This window comes from Monomorium pharaonis, chromosome 4 (assembly GCF_013373865.1).
Source record: "Monomorium pharaonis isolate MP-MQ-018 chromosome 4, ASM1337386v2, whole genome shotgun sequence".
Lineage (NCBI taxonomy): Eukaryota > Metazoa > Arthropoda > Insecta > Hymenoptera > Formicidae > Monomorium > Monomorium pharaonis.
Window position 1 is genome coordinate 15,884,730 of NC_050470.1, and position 24,260 is coordinate 15,908,989.

General features: G+C 41.9%; 5 protein-coding genes and 1 long non-coding RNA gene across 10 annotated transcripts; 3 read left to right on the forward strand and 3 right to left on the reverse strand.

Annotated features, from left to right (window-relative positions):
• Window positions 1–1,161: 1,161 nt before the first annotated feature.
• Window positions 1,162–2,614, reverse strand: LOC105840960 (the record flags this gene model as incomplete). The annotated part of the gene is made up of 3 exons (XM_036286228.1): window positions 1,162–1,804; window positions 1,872–1,980; window positions 2,456–2,614. Coding segments are annotated over 3 exons (453 nt in total), but the record flags the coding sequence as incomplete, so codon positions are not given.
• An 815-nt stretch (window positions 2,615–3,429) lies between these two features.
• On the forward strand, window positions 3,430–10,056 carry LOC105831574. Of its 5 annotated transcripts, none has more exons than XR_004962938.1 (5): window positions 3,430–4,097; window positions 4,170–4,232; window positions 4,329–4,396; window positions 4,728–4,981; window positions 6,218–6,304. It is a non-coding gene; the product is annotated as an uncharacterized LOC105831574 (long non-coding RNA). The 5 variants fall into 5 exon arrangements; XR_004962940.1 differs by lacking the exon at window positions 6,218–6,304 and adding an exon at window positions 9,637–10,056 and having other exon boundaries at window positions 3,431–4,097; XR_004962939.1 differs by lacking the exon at window positions 6,218–6,304 and adding an exon at window positions 6,725–6,840 and having other exon boundaries at window positions 3,431–4,097.
• On the reverse strand, window positions 7,105–9,617 carry LOC105837242. The gene is made up of 4 exons (XM_012681833.3): window positions 8,143–9,617; window positions 7,861–8,007; window positions 7,327–7,579; window positions 7,105–7,232 (listed from the first exon to the last, which is right to left on the reverse strand). Exons 1-3 carry the CDS (start codon window positions 8,355–8,357, stop codon window positions 7,462–7,464), a joined length of 480 nt encoding a protein of 159 aa, XP_012537287.1. The 5' UTR covers window positions 8,358–9,617; the 3' UTR covers window positions 7,105–7,232; window positions 7,327–7,461.
• A 677-nt stretch (window positions 10,057–10,733) lies between the features above and the next one.
• Window positions 10,734–11,834, reverse strand: LOC118645243. Its single transcript, XM_036285937.1, has 2 exons — window positions 11,686–11,834; window positions 10,734–11,594 (listed from the first exon to the last, which is right to left on the reverse strand). The coding sequence occupies exons 1-2, from the start codon at window positions 11,730–11,732 to the stop codon at window positions 11,012–11,014; spliced, it is 630 nt and encodes a 209-aa protein (XP_036141830.1). The 5' UTR covers window positions 11,733–11,834; the 3' UTR covers window positions 10,734–11,011.
• A 9,246-nt stretch (window positions 11,835–21,080) lies between these two features.
• LOC118645244 lies at window positions 21,081–23,256 on the forward strand. The gene is made up of 2 exons (XM_036285938.1): window positions 21,081–21,405; window positions 21,506–23,256. The coding sequence occupies exons 1-2, from the start codon at window positions 21,094–21,096 to the stop codon at window positions 21,701–21,703; spliced, it is 510 nt and encodes a 169-aa protein (XP_036141831.1). The 5' UTR covers window positions 21,081–21,093; the 3' UTR covers window positions 21,704–23,256.
• On the forward strand, window positions 21,846–22,499 carry LOC118645355 (classical arabinogalactan protein 9-like). Its single transcript, XM_036286229.1, has 2 exons — window positions 21,846–21,986; window positions 22,041–22,499. The coding sequence occupies exons 1-2, from the start codon at window positions 21,846–21,848 to the stop codon at window positions 22,497–22,499; spliced, it is 600 nt and encodes a 199-aa protein (XP_036142122.1).
• Window positions 23,257–24,260: the final 1,004 nt, after the last annotated feature.

The window sequence follows — 24,260 nt, forward strand, 5'->3', positions numbered from 1 at the left end:
AAATATTATATCGTTACAAGGTAAAAATAAATATACATTATATACATATAATATACATATTTATACTTATATTTATAACAATATATATATATATAACATAATATAAATTTCTACTAATAATTATGCATTAAAAAATGTAGTTAACAAAAAAACTATTTTAGATGTGTTTTGGATAGATTTAACGTTGGCAAAGCTACAGCATGGCGAATTGTGCAAAAAGTAGTAAGTGCCTTGTATGCGAACGTGAAAACATTTGTTAAGTGGCCGACCTTAGAAGAAGCTCAAAAGTCTATAGAAACAATTAATCGGAATTATACTTTCCCAGGAGTTATTGGTGCAATTGATGGCACACACATAAAAATTCTTGCACCAAGAAAAGACAACGGTTCTTATGTAAATAGGAAGGGTTTTTACTCTATTCTGCTACAGGTTATATTAATTTTACTTTTTTTAAAATCATATATTTTAATCTTATTTTATTTAATATTTTAAATTTACATTTGTATTTAATACTATTAAGAGCATTATACGTATGATATTTACAAGATTTATATTAAACTTATATAACTTTTAGATAATTTGTGACGCAAATTTAAAATTTATACATTGTTATGCTGGACAGGTTGGTTCTGTTCACGATATGCGTGTCTTCAGATTATCAAATTTTGAAAACATGTGTACAGATGCAAACTTTCCACATGATAGTCATATATTAGGCGATGCAGTATATCGTCTTTCCAAATACATTATGGTACCGTTTAAAGATAATGGTCATATGTCTGAAAGACAAGTTAATTTTAATAAACGTCTTTTTTCCGTGAGAATGGTTGTTGAATGATCAATAGATTTGCTAAAAGGACGTTTTCGAAGTATTTTAGATACACTATCAATGCAGAGAACGGACTTGATAGCAAATATATAATTGCTTGTTGCATTTTGCATAATATCTGTTTAATGCAAAATGATTTAATTGACATTCCTATTATCGTTGATCAATCTAATAATATGCAAGCACAACCTGAAATATTAGAAAATAATGCACAAATAGAAGGTATAGAGAAGAGAAATCATATTATGTATACCTTACCACTACATAATTGTGAAGTAATATAAGTAATATAAATCTCAGTTTTAATGAAAGAAATAAATATACAATTTAAATTTTCAATTATTCTTTTATTTCTTTCCTTATATATATTACAGCTATTATGAAATGCTTATAACTACAAGATATTTTTATAATAGTATTAATTATAATAAACAAAACTAAAATATTTATCACAGTAAACAAAAGTGTGAAAAATATACTTTAATTAAACATGTTAATTAAATATCAGAAATACATAACATATTTGTATTGAAACTTATAAACTACTATTATTCTGTAAATTATCAACATATAATCTGTAGCTAAACTTAAAAAAATAAATATATATTATTTCTTTTTTCATAAATTGTAACTTCATAAAAGTAACTTTATTAAATAAAAAACGTAACTTTTACTTTTTATTAGAAAAAATCTTTGCGTTAATATTAATACTTTGGCATGTATCACATAAAATGTTTTAACTTCTTATGTACTCTTCAATAACAAAATCGAAAATGTGTTTTTATAACTCTTAATTTTCTTTTTCTAGTAATCTTTCCATTAAATTTTCGATTCGTTTAAAGGAAAGCATTTTCTCTTCGTGTTCTTTTGATCGAATTTCTCTTTTTTTCTTCCATTTTTCCTTACTTTGTAATACATATTCTTCCATATTAAAATTTTTCTTTCTTTTAGTCCTTGAACTAAAAGTATCTGAAACTATAAATATAAGATATAACTATATTCTATATTTATGTTAGACATACTCTATTTTTTTTTATCTTACTTTTTTCTTGAGATATATTTTCTTTTTCTTCTTCATCTAATTGTAAGTGTGACCCTGCCAGTGATAAAGGTTTTATCCAGGGTTTATCGCTGAATAATTCTTGCATAATCTAAAAGAGTACATACGTATTCCCAGATAGCCAAGCGAGATTAAGCATATCGGGCAAATTAATGCACTGCATGTATGTTGTGAACTTGCCTACAATTTACTGTCATTGTAATTTAACGTGGAACGAAGTTAACATCAGGAGAACAAATAACCTTCATGAGTTTATAAAATTATAAGTGTATGCATTGAGGAATAATAAACTTGTCACATTGACAACAATTGTGCATGCATGTTGACAACTTGCCGTCAGTTTGTTGAATTCTAATGTAGAATTTTACATGATGTCAGAACGACAGACAGTTTGAGGAAACACCTTGGCTTTAGTTTGATAAAATTAATAGGGAATAAATGACAGCAAAATAACAACACGTTGCCTTTATTTGGCTATCTGGGTTATTGCAATAAAATTATATGTTTATTTATACATCATAGAAACATATTTATGTAATATAAATTGAGACATGTGTATTACATACCTCAAAATATTCCCATTCCTTGCGGTTATTTTCGCTTTTTTTATTATGATCTAAGATAACTTTATATGTCCTTTTCATTGCTCGAAATTTGGTTGAACATTTAATGCCTGTTATAATCTTTTGTTTGCATAATTTTTGCGATTTTATTCCAATATTGTTTCACAGTACTTTTCCCATCACAAAATTTATCTTTATGTTCACGATATGTTTCCAAAAATAATAAAGTTTCCCTTTTTGCTCCACACATATGTACCTTTAATGATTCAATAAAAATATTAAAATTTAAATGTAAGATACCCTGGTGAAAATATAAATTGGAGCGTAAATCGAATGTAAAAGAGGAGTTAATAGAAGCGTTAACGAAACTTCTGTAAAGCGTAAATTGAAACAATGAATAAAAGAAGTGTTAACGCTTCTTTTACTTTTCGTTAACATTTGACTTACGCTCCGATTTATATTTTCACCGGGGTATATGAGTAGTTATATAACAAAATTTTAATTACCTTCTTTATTATCAATAGATTCAAAGGACTCTTTAGAAGTACTTGCTAAAATCAGAATAAAATTAATTACATATGTATGGCAACACGTTTCACATATTTTTATATTTATAATAAAATATTCAACATACGGAGATATGATGACTGTATCAATGTTCCTCACTATATCAATGTTCCTCAACTCCCCCTATGATGCAAATTTGCATTATATATTTAAATAATTTTTTTAAATAGTATTTTAATTATCTTGATCCATACACTTGACAGTATCAAAGTGCTCTTCGGAAGTATTTACTAAAATGGAAATAAAATTATTTATATATGTATATGTGTGATTTTAGAATATTTTTACATATTTATATTCATAATATTTACCATTACTTTGTAACATATTAATAGGTTGTGACACATCTTTCTTTTTTGCTTCTTCTAGTAATTTTGTTGCAATTATCATATCTATAAATTAAAACAGTATTTAGATTTATGAAGTAACTGTAACTATTATATGTAATTATCTTGTACCTTCTCGTGCTTTCCTTGCATCTTTACTGTTTACAATAATATTATATTGTTGATTATTTTCATCTATAAGACACAATTCTTCTAAGGGCGTCGCCATCTTTCTACTGCCGATGCCTTATCTCGCCGACGACAGTAACGGCTACGTTCCAAAATTGATTGCCAGCGCTGCGAGCGCTAAACATTGCGTTCCAAAAATCATAGCAGCGCGCTGTAACAGCACTGTGACTGAAGGATGACGTCATCAATTTTAACGTCACTTCCTGCTGTAGCTGCTCAGGCTAAAAAGGTGAAGCAGCTACAGCTTAAAAATGGCGAAGATCATAGGCGAATCTTTAACCTTAATAGACGCTGAAGAGAATAAAGAATATACAATAATTGTTTCTGAAGAAGACGCGACAAGAGCAAGGAATGATAAATATATAGTTTTCGTAACGTATATTATAGAAATATTTTATTAATAAAGTTAACTTAACCTAATCTACTACCGACACTTTATAAAAATGCTCTTCGTGTTGTTATCTTATTTGAAAATTTGTTTCTAGATCACATATTTGCCTACTCATTACTGAGTCAAGCAAAAAAAGAAAGTGCAGAGCAGCAAGTTATGACAATTAAAACTGGTAAAAATTTATTCTAACTTGTCGAGTGGAACAATGTTATATATAATTATCCAAAAAAATATTTATTTTTAGGTGCGGTTGCTACTTGCCAGGAGAATAGTGATGTATCAGATGATGCAGCTTAAAATAATAACGGTACAAACTGAAATATATTATTCTTTTAAAATTTATTCTAATTTGTCGATTGGAACAATATTATGTATAATTACGCCCAAAAATATTTATTTTTAGATGCAGTTGCTACTTGTAGCCAGGCGATTAGTGATGTACCTTCAGAGATGCAGCTTCAGATAATAAAGGTAAAAACTGAAATATATTATTCTTTTACAAAACAATATTTAATTCTCAAAATAAACTTCTTGTCGTAGTAATGATTTACAAAATTGAAACACTTTTGATTTGGTAAATTAACGCTGGCATTTTTATTAATATAATTAAAAGATTATATTGTTATTTTTTATATTTCAGTGTTTTTTATTAATTTTGCTACTATAATTCTATAACTGTATGTTCCGAGATAATGTAAAGAATCCAAAATTAGGATCAAAACATAGTCAATCTTTTAATTATATTAATAAAATAGCGAGTTAACTTAGAAAAGCTTGTTTTAATATTTAATTTTTCTTTCAGAACAACACATATGGAGTCGCGCAAAAACATTACTGCTGTTAAATTTATATAAAAAGCACAATGAATGCCACAATCCGAAAATATCATCCAAGAAATTGTGGGATATAATTTCCCAAAAAATGGCTGTTCAAGGTTATATGATATCAGCAATAAAATGTGCGACGAAATTCCAATATATGAAAAGAACGTACAAGTCAATCAGTGATCATAATAAAAAATCTGGAAACAATCGAAAAAAATGGGAATATTATGAGGTATCAAAATTATTGTGATGTATACAAAGTTAATTTGAATGTACTTCCGAAAAGGTGAAACCTCCGATCGCGCTGAAATTTTAACCAAAGCTTACCCTTGATTAGAGAAGAAAGTTCCTAAAAGGATTTTCACCGACAAAGCTTTATTTGCCCTTTATCACTTCTTAAAGTTGCAAACATTTTTACTGTATATCTCTGAAAGTATTGATTTTAGAGAAAAAAGTTTCAAACAAAAAATGAAGCTCATAAAAGGCTCTACAAAAAAGGTTTTATACATTTTTTACGTACCCCTATTATTTTGGCAGTTATAATAATTGTTATGAAATAAAATAATTTTAATTTTGGATTATCAGAATTTTACTCGTATAAACACACGCGCGTGGTTGGGTCTATTGTAAGCACTCTCCTGGTTTATGAATATCCAATTGACATTGTAACATGGTCAATTGAATATTCATAAACTTAAATAATGACTTAAAATTGATTGGGTTAGAGTTAGGATTACAGTAACAAATGCGCACGGACCAAATGCATACGGATCAAATGCGCACGAACTTACCACATGGGTTGCTACTTTTCAGGGTACCCCTACCGACAGGGTGGGTGCGGGAAGGGGGGGGCGAAACCCCCCCCCCGTGTGTGTGTGTGTGTGTGTGCAAAGCATTCTCTGCACCACATGGGTTTGCGACTGTGTCCGTTTCGCACTGTGCGTATTTGGTCTGTGCGCATTTGAAACGAGATTCTTATTATATACGTATTCATTTGAATTTTGCGCATTTCTATTCAGGGTATCTCTATTAGCGGGGTGCGGGAGGGAGAGAGCCAAAGGCCCTCCCACGCGCGCGCGCGTGTGTGTGTGTGTGTGTGTTCTTTATAGTACGCATTTTCTATACCTATTTTTTACGCTAATCTTTTCTGAGATACATAATGAAAGCTTTTAAAATGTTGAGGGGAAAAAAAGCTTTTTTTCTTCATGATAGCCAAAATAATAGGTTTACGTAAAAAATGTATATAACCTTTTTTGTAGAGCTTTTTATGAGCTTCATTTTTTGTTTGAAACTTTTTTCTCTAAAATCAATATTTTCAGAGATATACAGTAAAAATGTTTGCAACTTTAAAAAGTGATAAAGGGCAAACAAAGCTTTGTCGGCGAAAATCCTTTTAGGGACTTTCTTCTCTAATCAAGAATAAGCTTTGGTTAAAATTTCAGGGTGATCGGAGGTTTCATTTTTTCAGAAGTTTATCCCAAAAGGATAAAGAAAATAACTTGCAAAAACGTCACGAGGAAAAAATTGCTGCATTAACTAGATTGGAAAAAATATTAACCGAGAGTACTAAAAACAATAAATAAATTTTAGTTATTCTACAAGGATATACTATTGTAATAGGTTTAAGTTATGTTATATTGTTGTTCATTTTTAAATCTTAAATATTTTATTATTGTACTTTGACCCTGTCTCTTGATTGTACAGGTATGTTTACTGTTAAACATGTTTAATGTGTTCAATGTTATTTATTTATACATTTATTAAATAATTTCTATAGAAATGTCTGTTATAATAATGTTATTAAATAAAAAACAATAAATTCCTTTAATGATAATTATTACAATAATTGACGTTATTTGTAAAATAATGATAAATTATTTCGGTTCAATTTCTCAGGCAGCTAATGTGTAATCTTAACATTAAATTTTAATATGTATGTAATAAAACTTTAAAACTGATGATGTTCATTTTGCAGATAATATACTATTGCATTCCGTTTATTAATGCCTTCTTCTCGTAACATTTGAGGCATGTTTTCTATACCACGTTGTATAGGTTCATCTGCGTGCACAACGACTGGTATATCTACGTGATCATTGCGTATTAAACATATTATGTAAAATGCAACATGCACAAATATATCTTGGAATTAAGTCTGTTCTTCGCATCGGCAGTATATCTAACAAACTTCTAAATCTTCCTTTTAACAAGCCAATTGTTCGCTCCATCATCATCCTAGCTTGAGATAAATGGATGTTATATGTAATTTGTGCTCTTGTCAAGTGTCCATTGTCTTTAAATGGCACCATTACATGTTTTTGTATACTATATGCAGCATCGCCTAATATGTGACTATTTTCTGGAAAATTTTCATCGATACACATGTTTTCAAAATCAGAAAATCTAAAAACTCCCATATCGTGTACCGATCCCACTTGTCCTGCATATGCGTGAGTAATTTTGAATTCATGGTCACAAATTATCTGGAAAAAACAAGTAACATTATAGCGCTTTTGTTTTTAAAATCTTATAAATACTTTTTTAAAAAATGGAGTTAATATTTAAAAATGTATGTACTTGTAATTGTATTGAATGATAGCCCTTTCGATTTATATAGGCGTCTGCATGATCTTTTGGTGCAGAAATTTTGATATGTGTACCATCTATTGCTCCAATAACTTTTGAAAATTTATGTTTATTTTTAATATGTGTTCAAATCTCTTCAGCTCTTACTCTATTAGGCCATGTAACAAATGTGTTGAGATGAGAATACAGTGCCTTTACAACCTTCATAACACATCTCCAAGCAGTTGCCTTTCTAACATCGAATCTATCAGCAACACACCCACAAAGTAAATAAATACACATTAAATGTCAAACTACTATTGCATATTAATATACAGTGGACAAACAATATTTTCTCATTCAAATTTAAAAATAAGTAATTTGTTCAAATAGAAGATTAAATATAGCATAATAAGTGATTAAATTTAGCTAATATATTTAATTACATTAAAACAAAATTGCAAAGAATAATATTTTATTACAATACCATTAGTTCTAATAAAAATAATTGATTACATTAACATATTGTTTATTAATAAAACGTACCTGTATGAATTTGGAGTTGCCATCATCCATATAGCCAATAACAATATTTTTTCCGGATCAATAGTATTTCGACCAGGACCCTCAAACGTTTTTGTCAATTGCGGAGTTAAAAGTTCCAATAAGAAACGAAACGTTAATCTACTCAATCTATAAAAAATACAAAATATAACATAAGATTTACTGCATACAAAAATTAATTTTGCAACATTTCTTTAATATATAAATTAATATTAGCATGACATAAGTAATAATTAAATAACAAATAGTTAATAAATAACTTACCGAAAATGCATTTTAAATTCAGCGTCAGTGTACTTCCAAACAACATTTTCAATATAATTTTTGCAACGTATTCGTAGTACTCGTGTTAAAGAATAATTTAAGTTTGTTATTAAATTAATTATTTCTTCCGATTCAGAATCATTTTCTTCATCAGATTCAATAACATTTTCTAAAAGTATTCTAAAAACAAACATTTCTTGCTCATTTTTTTCCATTTCTCTAGGTTAAATTAACCTTTTCAATATTTGATATTCACGCGTGAAATATTCACTGCAAGTACTGCAAGAAGCGTTCCGTTATTAGCTGCCGTCTAGGCAGCGTCTTAGCAGCGCACTGTTAAAAATGAAACGCTGTTAAACAGCGCGCTTTGTGACGTCACACTCACAGCGCTGGCAATCAATTTTGGAACGTAGCCAACGAAAGCAGAAACTGACGTCAGAAAACTATAACGTCATATGACACAAATGTGCTTCGAAAGCTTACTGCGACATATTTCGGAACGATGTTTGCAGTACTGTCAGTACTGAAAGTGAATATCGGATCGCACCCGTGTTTACACGACACCCTTAAACAGGTTTAATAACATCGATACTTCTAGAGCTGGCCAATCATAACCATTCCATTCTTCCGAGGAATGGCTGTAGTTGGCCAGTTTTATAACTCCGATGTTGTTAAACCCGACGTGTAAACGTAGTCACTTTCGCATGCTTCTTGGGTAACGTTCCGTTTCACGCATAATATTTAATGTTAATAATCATGTGTGTGATAAAACGGAACGCAGCCATTCGCATCGTCAGTACAACGTTTGCATCGTGTGTAATAGGGTATGTGGGTTGCCAGGAGTTTGCGTGAAGTGACGTGCAGTATGAGATTATGTTGTTATGACAGTTCGTGAAGTAATAATGCATATTATATCGTTATGTTTAATGCAAGGTCTACAATGTCAGCAGGAGTAATAGAGTAAGAGTAAGAAGTAAGAAATATAAAATAAGATTTGCCCATTTCGTTTACTCCCGGTTTTTAATTGATAATAATTGCCCATACATTGGTGATAAAAGATGCCTCTTATACCTTTTAATATTGGGTGGGTTTGGCAAAGTAAATCTGAAGCGTCTGGAGGCTCTGTTCACACATTCTGTCTTTGTTACTTATTGGCATTAAACAAAGATAGAGTGAGGTAAGAGAGCACTCCGATAGCACGTCTCATATTTGCTTTACCGAATGCAGTAATTTAACCACATGCACAACTCTACGTCACACTTCATCTTTTTAAATTTAATCATCAACACCAATGTAAAATGAAATAATCAGTCAGTACGAAGCTTAGATTTTACACTGGTGTCAATGAGATAGATGAGATGTTGTGTGATATATAGAATTGTGAATCAGTTAAATATTGCTGTAAAATGTCAATCAATATTCACAACTATTAATTAAGTTGAATAAAACTTTAAATAAACGTTTTTGATAATACTAATTTTTGTTTATGTATAGCGTCGATCGTAACAGCTGATACCGGGTACAGCGCCGCCAACCGCACAATCTTGTGCTCCACCGCGCCGTCGGCCAGGCTGGCCACCGCATGTCACAGGCGGTCACAGCGCCGCTAGCACTGGGCCTTAAAGCCACAGCGTATCACCGCACCACCGCACCGTAGTAGCCAGTACCAGCGCCGCGTCTGTCGCACCGCCGCCAATCTCCAAACCGACCGACCGGCACGCGCGCCGCCGCAGCCAATCGGGGCACCGCACCGACACCGATCACGCGCAAGTGCACACCGCGACATTGTCGCTAGCACGTACGAGAATATCTTGCACGGCGAGATTGTACTGGATATACTGTATACGTATTAGCATAGGGTCTTGTATTATATTAGCATAGGAGTTATCGTTTTACAATAAACTATACCGAATACCGCTTGTCTTCTCACTTATTCGAGGCCCGCCGCCCGGACCCTAAATCCCGCGGCTATCTGCAGCCAATAAGAACACGGATACAAATTAATCAAAAGTATTCTTGGATTTTGTGATTTTTTCCTTAAAGTATAAGTTACGTAAAATATTTGATTTTATTTAGACAGTATCAAAAGTTATTAAATTCTATATTTTATCCACACATTTTATTCAACGCATAAAGTAATACTTACTATAAAATATATTTATAAAAAATAAAATTTTATAAATTTAAATTTGTTTAATGTATATTATTTGTTTGTCAATAAATGTTATAAAAAGATACTTATTTCAAAATTTTTGAATAAAAAATATAAAATATTTTAAGTTTAAAATCTGCTTTAAAAATATATGTAGTAGTTAATACTAAGACAGTTCTAACTACGGGGCTCCGAGGAGGGTGTGGGTGTGCGGGGGGTACCCGTAGGCGCGGGGGTATAACGTCACGCGGAGAGGGGGATCTCGCGGTGCGGAAATTGCTGACGCGGGATTTTCGGGTCCGCGGCCGCGGTGTGGAATTGTTGACGCGGTATTTTCGGGTCCGCGACCTGGGAGCGGGAGAGGGGGAATCGGGGTCCGCGACCGCCGCCGCCGCCGCCGCCGCCGCCGCCGCCGCCGCCGCCGCCGCCGCCGCTGTTGTAGCAGCCATCGCCGCGGTGCTCGCTCTCTCCCTCTATTCCGAATCTGTCTCTCTCTCTCTCTCTCTCATCCGTACGCAATATTTCCAGCCATACAGTTTTATCATTCTCTCGCTCTTTTTCTTTCATTCGTTGCGTTCTTTCATATGCGGTTACATATATGCGTTCCCACCCATCTTATCTATGTACCTCCTACTCGGTTCTGCGCACGCTATTATACCGCAGAGGAATAGGGAAGAGAGAAAATAAGTTATAATAATTATTTATAATTTTTTGCATTTATTCCTTTTGTAACGCGTCGTATACAATATTGTCTGATACATAAATCATCAGTTCACAATCTACGAGCGAAGTTTTTACACATATTTCATTTAACAATTTGACTGCATCGCACTTGTTATGAATATTATTTCGCCGCAAACAGTTTACAAATTGATTATATCGTTCTTTTACTATATGCATATCATCCCATAACTTAAAATATGCATTATTGATAACATCTTCAAGATTTAGTAAAAATTGTACAGTCGATGATTTCATGTACATAATTTTGTTATTTAAAGTGAATTTTATGATACTCTCGTTACGTATTTTAACGACTTCGATGAAAAGATCATTAATCCACAACGATGTAGCGGTTGTCGACTGCAGGAGTTGCTCGATATCTGTCCGTTTCTCAATCATTATTACCCAGGTATCACGTGACAGCGGTATCTCATTGCCCTTGTTGTCACCAAGAATCATCTCTATAAAAGGCTCAAGTCCCACACTGATTCCTATATCCAAATATTTGTAGAATGTAGCCGTCAAAACAAATCTCCTCCCCAGAATGCGCGGAGTATAACGCGGCTGCGACATTGTTCTGTAAAGAAAAAAATGTTGCAAGATATAAAAAATAAAATCCAATTAAATATGTAACAAAATTTGATTTAATTAATTTAAAAAATACTTACGGTGTATCACACGTTTCATTTTGCTGAATCGGAACGTAATAGTTCATTTTCAGGGGAAACTCCGACTTCTTTTGATTAACTAATGTAAGATTGGAACTTTACCGTCCGCATTCCGCTGATTAACTGATGTGATACCGTTGTCAGAACTCTTCTTATATTGCACGCCCTTCACACATCTCAGTAGAGGGGACAATCACATATTTCAAACTTTACACATTCAAGGATGACCAACGTTTCAGAGGTCAAGCGCCGATGTACGGCTGCTGCGGCAAAATATGTTTTAGGCACATACATTTGATACTTACTGATGAGATCATACGAAAATCACACATTCAAATAATGTGAATCTTTGAGAGGTCAAGCGCCGATATACAGCTGCTGTAACAAAATATGTTTTAGGCACGTACATAAATCATTTGATACTAACTTGATGAGATCGTTCAGAAGCGCACATTCAAATAATGCAAATCTTGCAGAGGTCAAGCACCGATGTTAAGACAAAGAAAATGAAGAGTTATAAAAAACATATAAGCGGTCGGGAAACGCATAATATTGCATTTGATGCGAAGTTTAAGATCCGAGTGCAAGTTGAAACCGTCATCAATCCGGAGTAATAATTCAGTGCAATTTGTGTTCAGTGTGCGCACAGTAGAGACTTCTTAGTATAAAAACTACATTATTACAGCATGAATGACGATATCGTAGAAGATGCCATTTATGTTCTTAACAATAATGATGATTCCGAAAAACGAAAGGATGTGCAGAGAATATCACCAGTGCAATTTCTACGTGATCGAGAACTCGGTATACGCGGAACGCATGAACGCACCGTAATACAGGAAGTTTACATACACGACCAATTTGTTCATAACTGGCCTCATCATATGAAGCACAAATTATATAGAGAGATACTCAATTCGGTTGACACCAATGATAATGAATATATAGCAAAAAAAATCGTAGAAAAGACTCAGGAATGCTGTTACCATCTCATTGAGATACCAGCAGGTGTTGGAAGGTATATCGAAGTGATAGCAATAACGTCCTACTTTGCTTATGATACTGAGAATCCCTATGTAGAGAAAATGCTGCGTACTTACCACGAATTTTCAAATCTTTTGAACAATGATGAGGATGAATACGTTCTGTCTGAGCATGAGAAGGAGATACGTTTTTATATTCGGTGTGAAAGACAAAGCAAGCTAATGCAGTTTGAAATTCAAGACAAATTTCGATTCTGCATTAGGTGCTACGAAACTACATGTGAGTGTCCTGTTGAAGATTGTATGGTGTTGTTTTAAAACAGTGATAAAAAGATCTAAAAATGGAGAATAATTTCGAGCAAGTGGAACGCGAGCTGTTGGAGCAAGCAAATGGAGTCACTACTTTGGGCGAGTGTTTTATGTGGTTGCAGCGATGCGACGAGATTATACAACAGCTTGAAGAACATAGCTGCATAAAGCGTCCTCGGCTTGCCGTCGGACAAAGACAATCGTTGTTGGCGAGGATTGCGCGACTCGAAGGTGAAAAGACACAATTACAAAGACGTTTCGTGCATGTAGGTGGTAATTACGCGAGCACTAGTAATAACGCGAACAAACTCATATGGCGAGAGATAAATACAGCGTTCGAGAATCGCATTCAGACAGATGCAGTGATAAATACAAACTATATTGAACCGCGAACGTTTTTAGAAGACGCAGGCGGTATAGTGCTCGAGCGAGTGCGAGACGCTCTAGAGAAACACAACAGTGTAAAAGTGAATACAGCATTCAACGGCGTGTTTGTAACGGGTGATAAACATGCCAACAAAAGTATAAACACTAAAAATTGTGAACTATTCCAAACGTCGGACTTGGACGAGTGGTACGAGCGACGCGTTATCGAGCCCACAGCAAGCTTAGTATTTCGTTATTTAAATGTACGCTTCGCGTACTCAACAGCGATAATATTCCGTATACGATCAAAAGGCTAACGATTTCCCGATCAAAGCAACCTCACTAAGTATCACGAAATTCAAAACAACAATAGACCTCGACCGGAATTATCACAACGCTCCTGTTGAGTCGGCCACGGCAATGCACGTCGCGAAAATCATAAACATCGATCGTAGACATCCGAGCCTCACGAGGCTGTCACGCGGGACGGGGAAAATAAACGCACTATAATTCTATCGCGAAACACGCTCCCTAAATTAATAATATCAGCACATCACACGAAAAATAATAGATGCGGTACCCCAAAACAAGCGTGATAATAAAGTCGCACAGCAGCCTTCACTTACGACGAACAAACCATAGCACGCGGCATGCGGCGTATTGTTTACGCTCGCGGGCCGGCGCGCGCGCGCGCGACCCCTCGGTATGCGTATGAGACACTCGCCTCGATCTCTCGGTACACGCTCCTATCACGCAAGGTCACGCGCGATGGCACACTAAATTTCACGCACCGTACTTCACTTATGCACTGGACCACAATAATAATCGGGGCAACAATAGCACTATTCAATAAAATCGAGAACACAAAATATATAATAACAGAGAAATTTTCATACAAAAGAGTAACAGAGAAAAACGATAATTAAATATAATGGGACAAACACAAAAGAACGCATGCAATTGCAAAAATGTGACACAAATATTCGAGACGACAGTACCATGGTGGAATTAGAAAGGTGAAGCATTGTGCATAATAGCTGCCGTTTCCATTTCGACCAATTAGATGCATGCACCAATGCAAGCCGCGAATTTTAAAGGAAATTTATGCGATACGAAATAAAAACTTCATTTATAAGTTAATAAATCATTATTTTTATATATTTACGTCAAATATATATTTTTTATATAAATATTAGATTACACAAAAAAAAAGATAAAATTATTATAAAATTTTAATTTGTTGTGACGATTGTCACTGCGTCCCGGGGCCGACCATCCGTCCCACCACACGGGATTCGGCGTCCACGGACGCCCCTCCCGAAAGTCTAGTATCCCCGTCGGGAACCGATCCCATCACGCTGCTGGAAGCGCGTGGGGATCGCCCCGACGGATATAAAAGCCGAGCTCGATCCGGATTGAGCACCAGATTTCTCGTCGACAGAGCTGGTCATCAGACCGCTCTGCCGCCTGGCGCACGCCGGCTTTCTGCTTCCTTGACTCCGCCGACGGAGCAGGTCATCAGACCATTCCGCCGATGGGCGCACGCCAGCTTTCGGCCTTCTGGTTCTCGCCGACGAGACCGGTCATTAGACCGCCTCGCTGCCTGGTGCACGCCGACTTTCGGCTTCCTTGACTCCGTCGACGGAGCAGGTCATCAGACCGTTCCGCCGCTTGGCGCACGCCGGCTTTCGGCTACCTGACATCCGCAACCCTCGCGACCGCGACCGCGTGCTACGGTGCTGCGCATAAGCGCGCTCCCGTCCGGATACCGTTAGACTAGCCTGTAAATACATTGTAGATATCTCTCCGTAGGTTAAGATATGCAGCGAGCATAAGATGACCCGTAGGCTAAGCATGTACATAGAATAAGCGTTATAATAAAGAACTGTTGATTTAATATCGGTATACGCAAGTTGGTTTCCCCCCTTCTCCCGAATCCTGGCATCCGGCGCGCCTGTCCGAGGCGATCGAGAAAGGTGAACCGTCACATGGCGCCCGAACAGGGACCTAACTAGTGGGAACCCAGCTTGCGTAAAAACCGAATGAGTTCGAGGATCAATACCCTTTCCAAAGAGCAGGCCTTACAGCTCGCCCAGCAGCACGGGATAGACGCCGCCGCTCCATTGGACGCTTTTTGAAAACGGCTCCGCCAGTTTCACGCCGCATACCCCGGCGTTCTCCAGATTCCTGACATACCAGAAATTTTCATCGAGCCAGCCGACGACGACATGCCCAACCAGCCAGAACCAGTGCCCGGGAGCCACACAATGGAGCAAGAGAGAGCCGCCTACCAGGAGCCTCCAAGGACGACACCCGGACCGGTAGAAAGAATCAAACTAGTCAATCAGATCCGGAAGTGGGGGCACCACTTCGACGGGAAAGATCCGCTCTTCTTCCTTGAGCGAACCGAGGAGTTGAGATTGAGTTGCGGCCTGGAAGGAGAGCACCTCCTCTTTAGACTGCCGGAATTGCTACGAGGCGACGCTCTCCTCTGGCACCAAAACAACGCCGGCCAGTGGAGCACCTGGGAAGAGTTTTCCGAGAACTTGCGGCAAGCATTCCTACCTCCGGGTTATCAACGCCGAATGAAACTGGAGATCCAGGGTCGCCACCAGCGGAGGGGTGAGACGTTCCAGGCCTACGCCACAGCACTGACCACAATGATGCGCCGAGCCGGGGGGTACTCCGAGCGGGACCGTGTCGAGCAGATCTACGAAAACATGGATCCCGACTACCAGCTGTTCGTCCCCCTAACAGGACAGACCACCCTGCTCGAGTTAAGCTTGCAGGCCGCGCGGTATGAGGAGATCGAGCAACGCCGTAAGACGCGCTCACCCGAGACTAAGCCAGCCCCAAGGGCCACTGCCACCGTTACGGCCTATAGCCGAGAGGCGTTGCAAACAGCGTGGACATACCCAGCAGGATTGCAAACGGCCACCGAAGAAGTTCTGTTCCCGCTGCGGGAGGGACGGGGTACTGACTCGCGACTGCCACCCGCCGGGAAATGCCCAGCGGGCCGGCAACGTGGCGGTCGTCACCGAGCCCGCGACCGAGTAATCTATAATCCGCGGCCACACCTGCCTGTCCGTATTGGCGGTCACCAACTGTTGGTGCTTGTGGACTCGGGATCAGAGCTGTCTTACGTCAGCGACGAGACGGCCAGGCTGTTCCCCCGTCAACGTGTCACCACCAGGCCAAAGGAGGGGTACGCACATCTTGCCGACGGAACCTAAGTTTCCATCGGAGGGGTACTCCACCTGCCGCTGCGCCTACGTGGACGCACGTACCGGCACCGGTTTGCAATCTTACCACGGCTAGGAAGCCAGGTTCTAATCGGGGTGGACTTATGGCAGAAGCTGCGCTACCTCCGTTAACCCTCCGACCCCCTCCGCTCGGCCCCGGCAACGAGCGTACGACCATTGGGGCACTCAGCCAGCGAACACCACGAGAGGCAGCCCGACTCCAGGCATTCCTCGCGGCGGAGCTACCCAAGTTCGAGCGGATCCAGGGAACCACCTCTCACGCGGAACATCACATCCACCTCAAGCCCGGACCGCCCATCAAGCAGAGGTACCGCCCACGAAATCCGGCCATGCAGGCCGTCATCAACCGAGAGGTCGACAAGATGCTGGCCGAGGAAATAATCGAGCCTTTGCGCAGCCCATGGAGCTCACCCGTGGTCCTAGTCAAGAAGAGAGACGGGGCACACCCTTTCTGCATCGATTTCCGCCGCCTGAACGAAGTCTCGGAGAAGGACGCATACCTACTCCCGCACACCACCGCCACGCTAGACAAACTCCGGGGGGCGACATATCTCTCTACGCTTGACCTAAAGAACGGGTATTGGCAAATCCCATTGGCGCGAGCCAGCCGTCCGGCCACAACATTTACGGTACCCGGACGAGGACTCTACCAGTTCACCGTCATGCCGTTCGGGCTCCACTCCGCCCCGGCCACGTTTCAGAGACTGCTCGACTCCGTCCTGGGACCGGACCTCGAGCCCAATGTACTAGTATACCTGGACGACATCATAGTGGCAAGCGACACTTTCGAGAACCACCTCCGTCACCTGGCTGAAGTGTTCCGGCGCCTTCGGGCGGCTAGACTCCGGTTGAACCCGGACAAGTGCCATTTCTGTCGTTACAGCCTACGCTACCTAGGGCACATCGTAGACCGGCAGGGCGTTCACACCGACCCAGAAAAGGTCAGCGCCATCACCGAGTGGCCCGCACCCACCACTCTCCGGAAGGTGCGCCAGTTCCTGGGCATGGCGTTCTGGTATCGGCGGTTCATATCCGACTTTGCAACCCGGGCTGCACCGCTGACCGCCCTTACCAGGAAGCACGCACGATGGTCCTGGGAAGACGCCGAGGAGAGTGCGTTTAAGCGCCTGAAGGCCGCCCTCACGTCGGCTCCAGTATTGGCCTGTCCGGACTTTGCAGCCGACGGCTACAGCCGCCACCGCACCAATCCGAGACCTGTCCATTGCCGTAACCAGGATGATCCCGAGGCCGACGAGAGAGCGGACAGCGGGAGACAACGGAGCCGAGCTCCGAAGGAGGGCATCGCCGACGTCGCCGAGAAAGCGAACGAGCGAGACAACGCCGACGCCGAAGGTGACATCGGACGCGCCGAGCGAGCAAGTAGCCGAGCCGGAGGACTCACGTCCGCCGGCCGAAGCCGAGATAGCCACCCTACGGGGGGGAGAGCAGAGCGACGACGAGGGAGAAATACCCCCTGCATCACAGTTTATTGAAATGTGAAAGACAATGCGAAAAGCGATGCACGAATCGCGCGTACAACGATATGTTAATTATATTAAGTTTATTATGTTTTGTATTAAAGAAATGATTTTGTTAAATCTCGTTCCGGTAGCTGCGCGAGACGCCGTAAGCCGTACGAGTGTGTGTGTATGTAGCATGCGTATGATCACGTGTAGTTTCAAGAAAACGTGCGATAATTATAAGTTAAGATAGTGCAATCGCGTATAGAATATATATATTTTTCTATAATAATATTATAAAATAAAGTGTGTTAAACATATTATATACTTTGTATTACGAGCGCTAGTGAAAGCGTAGTCATGTTACATTAATAATCCTTTTGTAAAAAGCGGCATATAAAAGCTTGCTGATATATTATTTCATTATAATTATTCTGTTAGATCCGATTGCTATCCATTGCAGGAAGCACGACACGAACAGTCGCACAGGGTCCCTGGCATACAGGCAACCCGGCGTACACGAGAAAGTGACAGCTGAGGTTAGGGCGCCCATGGTCATACATCGGGCAGAGCAGCATGTACCGCAGACGCGTAAACGAACAGGTAATTATCGAGATCCCAAGCTCAGTTACCCTGTATTTAAGAATACAGTGGCGAAATGTCATTTATGACATGTTTATTACTATTACGGTTTCACAGGAACCGAGTGGGATCATGATAGTTGCGTGGCAAGTCTTTGACATTACCGTAGGAAATACGGGATAAATATTCATTCGTTTCGTTTAATTAATATGTATTTCAGAGTAATTAACAAGTTTGACATAGATTTAAGCTTGTACGCAAAGGCTCAGGTTATTCGACCAATCACAAGTCTCGTTTTTGCAAACGAGCTATAAATTCATTAATTCTTAAAAGATTGCTTTGTTGCAGTATTAATTACTTATTTTGTACGCTGATAAGGACAGCGCATACGTCCGCGACGTTTTATTCGCGAGATAATAACTTTATGCAAACCTGAGGCTTTAGCATTGCGTTCAAACATACCATAAGGTACAGAACGCCATAGTGTCGATATGCGCATGCGGCCCCATGGCGTGCGAGCGAGAGGGACGCTACGTATGAGTGAGATAACCTCTCGATGCTCGCCGATTGGCGAAGGAACAATGCATGGTAACAACGAGCCAATCGAGGAGCATCGAAGGGGGGAATGAATGTGTAAGCGACGGCTTGGCGTCCTGATCGTAAAAAAGTTTGCCTGAAGACTCGAAAGAGCACGGACGTGTCTCTCCTCGAGTTCCCGCGTTCTTAACACGCGTAACGAGTGTGATAGTGAAATCGGGCGCGTAATTAATAGAATTTTGCGACACAACCCGCGAGCTATCGCCAATAGGCATTTTTTCCGCGTAATATTCGCGACGCGTTAATTATTGCGAATTTCCGACACCGCGTTGTGCGAGAGGCGCGGCCGGAAGCAATACGTGCGTGCGATGCGTGAAAGGGCATAGCCAGCGTCATTATGTGCGTGCGTGAATGAATAAAATGTGAAATAAAGCAGAGTAAGGTGCAAATCATTAGTGTGGCGTCAATAGTTATTGTGCAACCTAAACATCCTTCCCGGACGAGTCCATTGTCTAGCGTCGATTGCATCATTCCACGCTAACGAGACGAGGCGAGTTTCCGAGGACAGGACAGCGACGGCGAGGTACCTAAACGACTCGACGACATATCCGAGCGAAGGGTTTCCCGTTTTCCAACAGGCATCAGTAGGAATTCCGAAGCGGCCATTGCAAGGGCGAGGCCGAATCTACACCTTGGCGGCGAGGTAAAACACCGACCTGGCGACTGTGATAACATCATAAAAGTAAGATTCTGATATTATTTCCGGGATTTCCGTAATTCTGAGTGTATGTCCGGTCACAACTTCAGGTCTTTCCTCCTGCAGACGGACGCCAGCACCCAAGGGCTGGGCGCCGTACTGACACAGGACCATGACCAGGGGGAAAGGGTCATTGCCTACGCCAGCCGGACCCTGAATAAAGGGGAATTACAGCGCCACGGAGCTGGAGTGCCTGGCGGTGGTTTGGGGAATCCGCCGGATGCGCGACTATTTCGAAGGATATCGATTTACCGTGCTTACCGACCATCAGGCACTAAAATGGCTGCAGCAGATGGAATCTCCCACCGGCCGGCTGGGGCAATGGCTTTTCGAGTTACAACAGTACGACTTCGAAATCCGATATCGGCGGGGAAGCCAAAATCACGTGGCCGATGCCCTCTCCCGGACGCCGCAGGTGGGAGCCATCCGCAGGCCGGGCTGCCCGTGGTACGCGCGAATTAAACGCGGGATCACCGACCACCTCGAAGAATTTCCAGACTACATGCTCCGCGATGACCGCCTGTATCGCCACCTGTTGCATGACCTAAACTTTTGCGAAACACCGGCCGGAGACCAGTGGAAGGAGTGCCTACCGCGAGAACGACGACAGGAGGTATTGGGGCGACTTCATGATGAGCCCACCGCGGGACACTTAGGGGTCGCAAAAACCATCGCCCGGGTGGCTCGACTGTACTACTGGCCCGGGATGTTCCGAGACATCGCCCGCTACGTGCGACAATGCCCCACCTGCCAAGCACACAAAGTTCGCTAACAAAAACCGGCCGGCCATCTACACGCCATCCCAGTGAACGCACCCTGGCAACAGGTGTCGGTGGACTTAGTGGGTCCGCTGCCCAGGTCCGGGCGCGGCCACACCTGGCTCTTGACGGCTCAGGACCGGTTCAGTAAATGAATCGAGCTGGTGCCCCTCCGACAAGCCACAGCGACCGCCGTGACTCGCGAGGTCACCCGGAGAATTATCTACCGCCACGGGTGCCCCCAGCGCGTGATCTCCGATAATGGCACGCAATTTACATCGCGGCCTTTCCGGCGGCTCCTCGCGGACTTCGGGGTCGAGCACCGAACCTCTTCGGTGTATGCGCCGCACTGCAACCCCATGGAGCGGGCCAACCGAACCGTAAAAATGTACAATGGTATCGCAATACGTCGGAAACCGCCACCAAAACTGGGACCAGCACATCGAGGCCGTGCAGTTTGCTTTAAACACGGCAACGCATGCGGCCACCGGATACTCGCCTGCCTTCCTCGTGCATGGTAGGGAGTTGGCACGGCCCCATCCCGAGGACCGCCGACAGCCGGAGGAACTGCGCCCGGAAGACAGGCACCAGGCTCTGCTGGACGCCTACGAGGTGGCCAGGGTGCACCTCGCCAGAGCATACCAGGCGCAGGAACACCACTACAACCTGCGACGACGCGAGTGGCGACCGAAGATCGGCGAAAAGGTATGGAAGCGAGACCGACCGCTGTCCAACGTGAAAATGCGTTCAACGCCAAGCTGGCACCAAAGTTCCGTGGTCCAATGGAGATACGACGTATTTACAGTCCCGTGGTGGTGGACCTAAGAGATGTCCACGGAAAGTGGCATCGCCACATACACGTCCAGGATCTCAAGCCAGACCAACGGGAGGAAGCCGGAGAGACGGAGGAGGAAACCGACACAGACAAAGAGGGGAACGCCGACCCAGACGAAGAAGAAACACCGGCCGACGAATAAGAGGACCATCCCCGTGGAAAAGATAAGTATCGTAACACCGAACAAACCCAAGGAGCATGAAAACCCGCCCTAAAATACGTCAGTGTCATCCCCCACTCACGCAACCCCCACCCGTACTAGCCAGATGCTCCGCACCACCTATAGAAGGCACGAAGCACGCCTGACTAGATGTCTCATTGCAGCATGGCAAGCCGAAGCAAGCTCATGATTGCAATGTTTGGAGGTGAGATCTCCAGCTCTAGTGGCGACGAGGGGACGGCGTGGAAGAGGCGGCCAAAGGAGTCCACACCACCACTCAGGGAGCGGAAGGTGCCTCGTCGGGGGACTTCGATCCAGCGGTCCGACGCCGACCAATGACACAAGGCGAGCTTCCTCGCCCAGCTCCCCCCACCATCACCCAGGGGACGTCGGAGCAAGAGGAAGCCCCCCGAAGGATACGCCGCCAAGGCTTCCCCCGCGCCCCTTTCCACGCCCCCCGCCCCACCACCGCCCGCACCACCTTGCGCCGCGCCACTCAGGCCCCTCGCGGCCATTACGCCGCGACCGATCGCGCCACCGACCGCGCCGCTGACACCACCAACCGCGCCGCCGATCGCGTCGCCCCCGACGCCATCGACCACACCGCCGCCAGCGCCGCCAACCGCGCCACCGGGGTACGGGTACCGAACCGCCCGGCCTCCCCCACTCCAACCGGAACAGGCCTGTCCCGTACCGATAGTAGGGTATACCCCCCCCCTTGGTACGGGTGGCACTGCCGAACGGGAGGGTGGTGGAGGTCTTCTTCCGGATTGCCGTGCGGCAACGGAAATACCGGGTGACTGACACCGGCGACCGGTGGATCATCCGGTTCGATCGCCGGGGTCAGCCACGGGCGGTTCGGCCGCTGCCACCCGCCCCACCCCCCCTAAAACGGGGGGGGGTGATGTGACGATTGTCACTACGTCCCGGGACCGACCATCTGCCCCACCACACGGGACTCGGCGTCCACGGACGCCCCTCCTGAAAGTCTAGTATCCCCGTCGGGAACCGATCTTACCACGCTGCTGGGAGCGCGTGGAGATCGCCCCGACGGATATAAAAGCCGAGCTCGATCCGGATTGAGCACCAGATTTCTCGTCGACAGAGCTGGTCATCAGACCGCTCTGCCGCCTGGCGCACGCCGGCTTTCTGCTTCCTTGACTCCGCCGACGGAGCAGGTCATCAGACCATTCCGCCGATGGGCGCACGCCAGCTTTCGGCCTTCTGGTTCTCGCCGACGAGACCGGTCATTAGACCGCCTCGCTGCCTGGTGCACGCCGACTTTCGGCTTCCTTGACTCCGTCGACGGAGCAGGTCATCAGACCGTTCCGCCGCTTGGCGCACGCCGGCTTTCGGCTACCTGACATCCGCAACCCTCGCGACCGCGACCGCGTGCTACGGTGCTGCGCATAAGCGCGCTCCCGTCCGGATACCGTTAGACTAGCCTGTAAATACATTGTAGATATCTCTCCGTAGGTTAAGATATGCAGCGAGCATAAGATTACCCGTAGGCTAAGCGTGTACATAGAATAAGCATTATAATAAAGAACTGTTGATTTAATATCGGTATACGCAAGTTGGTTTCCCCTCTTCTCCCGAATCCTGGCATCCGGCGCGCCTGTCCGAGGCGATCGGGAAAGGTGAACCGTCACATTGTATTAATAAATATAACTGTATTAAACTGTATTAAAAAATATGGTATAAAAAAATAAAATAAAAATATAATATACAAAAAACAATAAAATCATCATAAAACCTTGTTTGTTATGTGCTTCATTTTTTTTTATACTTTTTATTTCTCCTAATACATTTTTTTCTTTTATTCTTAAATTTAAATTTCTTAAACGTATATAAGTTCGAGTTTTGACTAAACAATGAATTATTTGTTTTGAATATAAATTACAATCAATCTTCGAAAAGACGTAGTCAGTAACTTTGTCAAATATCCCACTCTCTTTACTTAATCCATTACCATGAAATTTTATGAACTCCTCTTCCATAATTTTAGCAACTATTTGAAAACCCTCCGAGGGATAAATACAATTACCCTTTGATATGTACGATAACCAATCATGCCTATCAAGTGGTTCCATTGTCTTTGTAGGTAAACCAAGATAAGAATGAGAAAAGCGAAAACGATGTGCAACATAACCTGCGATGTAAATTAAAGCTTCTGATTCAATTTTCTGATGCGCTATTTCTTTTTCAAAATCTTCCAATAGCCTTAATTCGTCTGTCGTAGCACTTCTAAACTGAATTTCTGGATTAGTTGGAGAAATCTCTGAAGATACCATTGAATGAACCTCTAAAGGAATCTCTGAAGAAACTGAACCAAATGTATGAACACATAAGTGTATAATAATTAGATTGCGTATTCCCGTGTCTTCTACATTGAAACGTATTATAAATTAAAAAGGAATTAGATCACCAATCCACTTTTCTCTAACAACTGAGTTAGACAAAAATAGAATAATAATACAAACATGGTGCTGTCTTTTTAAAATTTGTAATAGCCTTTCAAGTCAAATGCGTAATCTAATTATTATACGTCTTTGTATAATTCAA